General features: G+C 39.9%; 1 protein-coding gene across 1 annotated transcript; it reads left to right on the forward strand.

The window, feature by feature from the left end:
* Positions 1–466: 466 nt before the first annotated feature.
* On the forward strand, positions 467–8,534 carry LOC115691197 (CLP protease regulatory subunit CLPX2, mitochondrial). The gene is given in 17 exon segments (XM_056307427.1): positions 467–524; positions 527–573; positions 575–1,051; positions 1,295–1,356; positions 1,549–1,652; positions 1,767–1,850; positions 3,269–3,315; positions 4,206–4,280; positions 4,359–4,436; positions 5,406–5,462; positions 6,051–6,121; positions 6,246–6,345; positions 6,497–6,601; positions 6,731–6,793; positions 6,895–7,017; positions 7,717–7,877; positions 7,962–8,534. Coding segments are annotated over 16 exon segments (1,674 nt in total). The 5' UTR covers positions 467–481; the 3' UTR covers positions 7,855–7,877; positions 7,962–8,534.
* Positions 8,535–9,392: the final 858 nt, after the last annotated feature.

The following is a 9,392-nucleotide window of genomic DNA, read 5'->3' on the forward strand; positions in this document are numbered from 1 at the left end:
TACTACATTGTTAATATCTTTTTGCATGCAAAGTTATTTCCGAAGATCTTTATTTTACTGGAGCATAATTCCGAAAGTTTAGTAAAAGCGAGGTAAAACCCGATTTTTCCCGTTATATATGGAAAATATAAGGGCAATATTAGACATGATGGTGAGTTATTCTATATTACAGTATATAGCCCAAGAGGCCTACTATGAAGTTTAGATTGGTGGTAATACATGATGCATCATTTAGTCAGAGAAAGTTCAATAAATCATGAAAATAGAATAAATTTGTCCTTTATATTTTTACACATAATAGGTTTAAAAAATTAGCAGATTAAAAAATAAAAATATTATTTTATTTAATGGCCTAAAATGACGGGGGTATTTTGGAGAAAAATCCAATTAACGCTTCATCCTCTTTCGCTGATGGTGTGATGCCGCCATCCCCCCAACTAAAACTGAGCCACTTCGGCGGTGGCGTCGTCCTCCGTTAGCCATGTTCGCCGCCCTCCGCCGCTCCCGAGCCGCCCTCAAACGCCTCTCCTCCGCCGCCGCCGCCGCCGGACCTCCCTTCCCGCCGAATTCCCTCGCGATCATCGGCGCCGCCTCGTCCCGCCGCGACCACCGGCGCCACAAGTGGGACGGGACCGAGTACGACCACATTAGGGCGGACGTGAACTGCCCTCGGTGCTCGAAGCAGATGCCCCTCCTCTTCTCCAACCGCCCCCTCTCCATTACCGGCCGGGAGCCCGGCGTCTACCAGGCCCTCAACCTCTGCCCCCACTGCCGGACCGCCTTCTACTTCAGGCCCTTCAAGCTGGAGCCCCTGCAGGGGAGCTTCGTCGAGATCGGCCGGGTCTCCGCCAAGGACGTGGAGAGGCATCGCGATGCTTCGCGCGTGAGGAGCCGAGGTTGCGGCGAAGCGGCGGAGATCGGCGAGGCGATCGCGGAGGAGAAAGAGGGAGGTTGGGGAGGAGGAGCGAAGTTGGGGAGGAAGTTGCCGACGCCGAAGGAGATTTGCAAGGGGCTTGACGAGTTCGTTGTTGGGCAGGAAATGGCGAAAAAGGTTCCATTCTTGGCTTTTTGTGAGCGAGCTTGTGTAGAATTTGCGTGCCTTTGCTTCATGATAAGCATCATGAAGAAACGGGGTTATGACCAATGTCAATTTGCATAGTTGTCCTCCGACTGCAAGTTTAGATACTTCTTTGCATGATGGTTATCATGATTACATCTTGGAACTGCATGTTTTTTTTTTTTTTTTGTTAGTTGAATCAGTCTTTGCTAGGCACTAATATTCCCTCGGGAACAGGTTCTTGCTGTGGCGGTGTACAACCACTACAAGAGGATATATCACACCTCTCTCGGGAAAGAGTTAGTTTTCCAGCTCTTCCTGATTTATGTCAGTTAGTGCCCTTATAGTTATAGCTCATAGATCTCCCTATCAATCTCTGTTTAGTGTGCTTTGAAGTCTGGTTTGTATTTTGAAACTTGTCTCTGCTCAAGTATGCTCTTGATGACGCGATATATCACTATTTGGGCCTGAGCAATTGATGTCTGTAGCAGGTCAGATGGGGAGTTATCTTTTGGTGATTTTGCTGATGATAATCGATATGTTTCTGTGGAGCTAGAGAAAAGCAATATACTGCTGCTGGGTCCCACTGGCTCGGGTATGAACACTACTTGTAATATGTGGTATATGTCCTGCAATTATAGGACATGTTGGGGGTCATAAGTTTGTATGATTGTGGACTGTTTTATTTCTGCCGTGCTTTTAAGGACAGGGAAGACATTGCTGGCAAAGACACTAGCTCGCGCTGTGAGTGTCCCCTTTGTAATTGCAGATGCCACAACTTTGACAGAGGCAAGTAATCCTCCTTCTTGATCTCAGCGAAAATTTCTTCATGCTGTTGGACAGTGTTGGATAATCTAACATCAGCATGGTGGTATGTGTGGAGATTATGATGTCGCAAATGATGTGTGGTATTCAAAAACTAACAAGGTTTGAGATCAAATGGGTCCATGGGAAAATGCTCTATGCCTCCTTATTGTGGGTGGGTAAGAGAGAAATTTTTTTGAAGTGACTGGGATAGCTATAACTCACGATGTTTTGGTATAGGCATGTAATCTTATGTAGGCTGAGGCTCAATTTCTTAATAGATTGAGGAGAAACTATGGGTCACGACTCTCAAGAAGCATATGAAATTTTGGATATCATTTGGACATCAGCTCTTAGTTGGAAATGCCTAAGCAGTTCTCATGTATTCCCAAGGAGAAAATTTTGGTTAACCGAGTCTTCAGCAATGACATGAGAAAAGCCTTTTCCACTCCGTGGATTGGTTCTGTATATGCTTTGTGCAATTAGAAAGTGCTTTTATGGCAGTATCTGCCATAGTGTCCAGATATTGAAAAAGGACTTCTTTCGAGCTTCGTGCACCAAAAAAACTTGCCCAGGATATGGAAAGCTTGCCCAGGATTGGGGGGTTGGGGAGGTGAACGGAAAGCTTCTTTGGAGTTTCGTGCACCAAAAAAGCTTGCCCATAGTCTCCAGACATTGAAAAAAAGAAAAAGCCCTGAGTAAGGTTTCCCTTCATCCAAATTTTTCTCCACTCTCTATCAGATTTTTTCTAAGAGCTTGTTGCAGCATTGCACGCCCACGCACATAGAGTTTGGGTGAGCAAGTCTGCAAATACTGGGATTGTGTGAGAGACGAGATGCATGCAATGAGTTTTGTGTTTATAATCTTGAAGGTGTAAACATGAGAGATTGCTTTGAAAAGTGTGCAACCATCTGCTATGAGGAGATTAGTGAAGCCTTTCTCTTCTTCTGCTCAACAGCACATTTTCAATTGAGTTGACAACTCTGGAAACGTTATGCTGTTTTCAATCTTAAACTTTAACTTTTGAAAACCAGTTTCCGCATTTTCAGAAGAATTTCGTTAGAATACACTACCAAAACGAGTGTCCCATATTTCCAAAAGAGGGTGAAAACAGGAATTTGGAGAATTTTCTCAAAGCAAAGGGCCCCTAAATTTCTTGAATCGATCTCTAAAGGCAATGGAACTGGCTATCTCAGTCATTAATGGACTTCTCTAGAGTTATTGATACAGATTCATGTGCGTGATGTTTTCTCTTTTGCATTCAATTGCCACCTCCCTGAATTTGTTCTGCAATTGCATGCCAGTAATTTTTGTCTTCATTTTTTGTTGCCTGTAACATTTACGTGCATATCTGAGATAAACTGATTCTCTCTCTCTCTCTCTCTCTCTCTCTCTCTCTCCAGGCAGGTTATGTTGGTGAAGACGTAGAGTCAATAATATATAAGCTGCTTGCGGTATGTTTAGAAAGACTCTTGCCAAAGAAAAAAAAATCTCTTTCAGGTTTTTTCCTTGGTTTCATCATTAAATGTTGGCAGTATTAACAGTCATAATCTCCTAAAGATATGCATATAAAAGGCCACTTAAGTTGGTGATTTTTTCTATTCCATGGGGCAATTCTGTGATTTGAAAGATTCATAATGGTGTTTTGTGTGGTGACTTTTTGTGTTCAAGTTTCAAATAGGCAATTATCATGGGCCAATGATCTGCTTCTTGAGTCTTCTTGACGTCCTATTTTTTATGCAGGGGTGATTGTAATTTAAGCACAAATTAGTGACTTTTTAGAGATCTTTTTTGGAAATTCGGTGGGGACATGAGATGTACTGTGCCCTTCTTCACAACCGTATTGTTGTTCTTAGTTCCAAGTCCAACATCTAACCGTCAGTGCCGGTGCTAGCTTCTTAGCAAATGGTGTTGGAGAAAAACAAAAAGAAGATATTTTGAGAATAAGGGGTAAAAAATGTTGAAAGTAACGGGCCAAAACCTTTCAGAACACCACAAGTTGGAAGGTGGTATTGTAAAAAGAAAATTAGAGCTGAGCACAAGGTACATGGTTACAAAGCAAAAAATGCTTAGCTGGCTTTAAAAATTTATAATGGTTGCATGTTTCTGCTAAATTGCAGGACCAGATTTGAGGTGAATATTTGTCCTGTATTGCTAGTCTTGTCTCACATACCATATAGGTGGGTTTTAGTGATAGGGGTGGAGATGCTATCTGCCATTGTATACACATCCATTCATGGTTACAGTATTCGAATATAGTTAAGATTTTGAAGTAATTTCTTGCCGCTCATGGCATGCCTTTTCAACATGTTTATCAACCTACAACTTATGTTATGGCCTTTAGGCAGCTGATTTCAATGTGGAGGCAGCACAGCAAGGTATTGTTTACATAGATGAAGTTGATAAAATAACAAAGAAGGTATTCTGACTGATTCATTTTTTTTTTAAATATAGAGAATCTAGAGCTCATACTTATCTAAGCGGGACTAATGTGCAGGCTGAGCATGTAGATACTGGCCGAGATGTTTCAGGGGAGGGTGTCCAACAGGCATTACTGAAAATGCTAGAAGGAACTGTGAGTTTCCTTTCTTTGTACTAGTTTTGATCCTTCATGCTTTGCAGTGTCTGTGAAAGAGCTCAAGAAGAACAGTTGGATGGTTTTCTTGCATGTGTTTTTATATAGCTTCTTCTTTGGTTATAAATATTGGATAAGTGTTTTGATTTATGTTAAGAGTTGTGCTATTTTTCTTCAGCATGAGAGGAGGGCAACTTAGCTTGCTGATTAATGAGAACAGAAATAGGGGATAGGGGTCTGGCTTCCTTCGGCCTCCTAAAGTGTTTTACAATTTTGAGTTGTAGAAACAATAATCAATTTTAGCTCGAAATCAGAGGATTCTGATTTGGTGGCCATTGTACTTTCTTGGTTTGCCATTTGATGTCAATCTAACACCCTGTTTGAGTAACTTGCAAGTTAATGGATGCTACCTTATTTGTTTTCTCGGTAACATCTTTGGGTCTATTTGGAATAACGTTCACTTTTTACTTTTGACAGTTTTTTTTTTCAAATTTAGCGCCTTGCGCATTTCGACTTTTATTTTACTTGGAACAAAACTTGCAAAACATACATTGACATGTAAATTCACATATAAATTTTTTGCAAATTTTTAAAGGAAACGGCATAATTGTCAGTTCCTTATAACACTTGAATAGGCTTTTGTTTCTTGTGAAACTTACTTACATCCTCAGGTTTTAATTACACGTAGTCCACTTATGTTTTTATCTCCAACTTGATTTGTATCTGTAATGTTTGGAAGTTTTGCCTGTACAGGAGCAGTGTTGTGATTTTTCGTACATCGAGCTTGAACTCCTTTTGCGATACATCATCTATCAATTACCTCAAAATACTATAGATTTTTTTAAATTAGAGCAAAAGAAGTACCTCTCTTTTGCATTCATGAGCTTCTTCAGTTGCAATTCTCTATTCTGTTTTCCTAGCACCAAAGGCTACATTTACCCTACGTAAGGACTATGTTCTCATTCTCAGGTAGTGAATATTCCTGATAAAGGAGCTCGGAGGCATCTTCCTGGAGATGACATTCGGGTAAACTTTTACCTTTGTTAGTACTTCGTGTTTCTGGGATGCTCTTATTGATAAATTAATTGGGTGGAATGATGGAGGTAGAGTCACCCATAGGGATGGCAATGGGGCAGCGGGGCTTGCATTCCCCATCCCCACCTCATGATAATTGAGGAAGCCACATATGCACCCTGCGTTCCCACCCCCGTGGGGCATTCAGGTTTTGCTACCCTCTTTGTAATGTTGCCTCACATTTGTCTTAAACTTAACTTTAATTCAAAAGATTATTTTGGATTTAACAGCAAACAGTTTTTCTATTCCGTGAAAAAGTAAAAAAAATTGATTGTCAAGTACTAGTCGAACAAAAAAATTTAGGGGCTGGCAATGTGGACATATGCTGGCCGGGATAAATTGCCATCCTTAGTCACCCAAAGGCCTTTGGTAGTTTGGTGCTTCTTCCCAGTTGGTTGCATGAGTCTCCTGTTTTTTTGGCTTTGAAGCGCTCTCGTGTTCCTCCTACTTAGAACTTAAAGTTTATAAGATGATCTCAAATGTTTGATAAAGTGTAGTATTTCATGCTTGAGATGTCTAATCCTTTGTTCTGATGTTTAGATAGATACAAAGGATATCCTGTTTATATGTGGTGGGGCCTTTGTTGATTTGGATAAGACTATCTCAGAAAGGTAAAGCCCTCTCAGGATCTTTGGGCGATGTTAATCGGTTCCTTTTCTTTTTTTTTTATCTATTTGATTGCTTGTAGAAAGTGAGTTCATAGTGTCAAATTTTGTTTATGTATTATTTTTGCAGGCGACAAGATTCTTCCATTGGATTTGGAGCACCAGTGCGTGCAAACATGAGGACTGGTGGACTGACAGATACACTGGTGGCATCCTCATTGTTGAAATCTGTTGAGTATTAGAATAAGAACTCAAGAATTTGAATTGAGTATTATTTTGTAATTCCATGTTTGTTTTATTGGTGAAAAATGAGATGTACTTGTGACTGTCCCAGGTTTGTTAATTTCAGTCTGACCTCTTGCCCTTATAATGGCAATGCAGGTAGAAAGTGGTGATCTCATTGCATATGGCCTTATTCCAGAGTTTGTTGGAAGGTTTCCTGTTGTGGCTATCTTATCAGCTTTGAGTGAAGACCAATTAGTTCAGGTGCATGGTTACCAATAGGATAACCCATACTGCCTCCGCAATAAGCTGATTTCCCTTTAACTGAAGTTCATCACTTTTGCTTTTCTTTATGGGAAAGTTTACGGAATCTTTTTCCTTGATGTACGTTAGGTTCTCACGAAGCCGAAAAATGCTCTCGGTAAACAGTACAAGAAGATGTTCCGGATGAATAATGTATACTGATCTATCAGTAGTCTTAATGAAAATATTTTCTTGAAAACATTCATTTTGGTGCCATGGTGTTGTGCTAAACTATATTGTCGCATATATTTCAGGTTGAATTACAGTTTACAGATAATGCCTTGAGATTAATTGCTAAGAAAGCATTGGTAAAGAACACTGGTGCACGGGGTTTAAGAGCTCTTCTGGAGAATATACTGATCGAAGCAATGTTTGAGGTACAAACTACCATTTCAGTTCCTTCTATAATATACAGATTGCATCTTCCTCTGGTACTGAAAACTCACTCTAATTTCCAGTATGGTTCTCCAGGCCCAAAAAATGTTGAAAATATTAACATGGTCTTATCAGTGATGTGTCGCTCTACTCCATGCTGCAGCAACCCGCTATATGGACAACTAGTGGCTGAGAATAATGGAGTCGATTTCTAAAATGGTTATGAAAGTTGTATTCGTTATAAACTATTGAAACTACTCGGCAGTACAAAACCTAAAGCTCTAGTCTTGTTGTTGCAGTTAACCAGAGTAATGAAGTCAAGTTTTTGTACCGTCCTGTATAGTACCCCATAAAAGATAGTAAAAGTTTGTGTGCTGTCCTCCCCAATCTTTACATCTGCAGTTGATCAATCATAACTCTTAAGAAGCAGTTTGACCCCTCAACCAAAAAACCAATAAATAATAAATCTTGAGGAAACAGGAGGAGTCTGTTTATTTCATATAGTTGCCAAACGATTGTGCTATACTCTTGGCTAATAAATTAAACCTTAACCAGTCAGTAGGTCTGCTCATAGTCATGAGAGGATTAATTCTGCTATTGTTTAGAAGGGAAAAGTGTGGGAAATCTGTATTCTTGAGTTTAGTTTCCCTACACTACTCATACTATCCAATGCCAAAAAGATATATCTTTCTATCGTACAGGTTCCGCAGGATGCTGCAGTTGTCAATACTGTAAATACCGTTCTAGTCGATGAGGAGGCTGTTGGCCCATTGGATGGACCAGGTTGCGGAGCGAAAATTATTCAAAAGGATTTGCAAATAAAAGCAGTTCTTCCATGACTAAAAGTTGAGCCCCAAATGTGGTATGTGTGCCCCCTTTTAAATGCTCTGTAGTGCTTAAATTTATTTTCATTTGATCTTTCTGACCTCTATTTTGTCTACACTAGGTAGTCAGCACTTTTGCAACTTAATCTGTGAGAGGTGAAACTAGAAGATGCTAATCACTGGTGGAACTTTGATCTATAAAGTCAGGAACATTTTTTTGTTCTCAAAGTCATCACTCATCGGCTCACTCAAGGATATTGCACAAAAGGATGGGCGTATTGTAGAGCTCCATAAGGATATCGCACACAAGGATGGGCATAGTGTCGGGTTCGGTCTACTTTGGGGATTTACATGCAGAGCTGACGGTGACTGATCCGGTCCAGTGGCCTCGAGTCTATACTAGTAATTTCCATTGTGGAGACTGTTTGTACAGGAATTTTCTGATGTTTATATAGCAGCCATTGTCACAGCAGCGGTAATGATGCTGATAGTACATACTGTCATACTAGTTAGGTCTTGTTTTGCATATGAGATGAAGGGGAATATCTGGGAATGTGACAATACATGAAGCCAGCCAACTCTTTCTGCATAAGGCTCCGCTGCTTCACTACTTTGGTCATTGGATGGCAACTATCAGTACTGAAATGTCCTGTCTTATGAGATTCCAGGATAACTCGATAAATTTGCGTCGGATCGTGTCGACGGGAACATAGCAGCTAGCAACATATCGAATGGTTCGCAAAATTGTTTTACGAAACAAAATTGTTTTACGAAATGACGCGATAAATTGTATTTTGGGCATATGAAGAAACGAGTCGTATCGAATCTATATCCTTTTATAAGTTAATTTTTTTTGGAAGTCAGTATTTTGTCTTTCAAACGTTACTCTTTTACTCTTAATTTTCAGAGTTGATGCAGTTATGTGCTTAATGTAACCTTTTTGCCAAGGCCTGCTAGATCCGATGGGCGACCTTCCTCAATCCTCATGGCATTTCGCTTTTCAAGCTCATTCAAAGAATTTGGGGTAGTTTTCGATTATATATATTCCTAACTGTGGGGGCACCACATATTAAAAGCGACCCTATATTCTTGGATTATATTCAAAATAGTCCTTGGAATATAAAATATTTAATATAAAACTAGAAAAATAGTGCAAAGGACTTTACATGGGTCGTCGCCACAAAGCTCTATTTCATTACATTTGCCATAGTGCAAACAAATTACCTCCTACCAACTCCGATTAGGCATTAATCTATTTCTTTTATCTGATGTATTGATATAATCAATTTAAATAATTTGGTATTAGTGTCGGCGGACTCGACGGAAGTAATCTAAGTCTGTGATTTCGCCCTTGCACAACCCGCAAAAAATCGCGTCAAATCCACTTGATCAGACATGTGAATTCATTCTTTTTTCCTTTTTAAGTTGAGTCACAATTGGAATTATAATAATCTTACAAACTTTTAAGAGTTCTTGGCCAAACGATAAGTAATATCCAAACGAAATACACGAATCATATCGCGTCCTATCATGAACGACCAAATCGATATGAA

Source organism: Syzygium oleosum, unplaced genomic scaffold, assembly GCF_021117445.2.
Source record: "Syzygium oleosum isolate NSW1041296 unplaced genomic scaffold, Sole_v2.1 Sole_v2.53, whole genome shotgun sequence".
NCBI lineage: Eukaryota > Viridiplantae > Streptophyta > Magnoliopsida > Myrtales > Myrtaceae > Syzygium > Syzygium oleosum.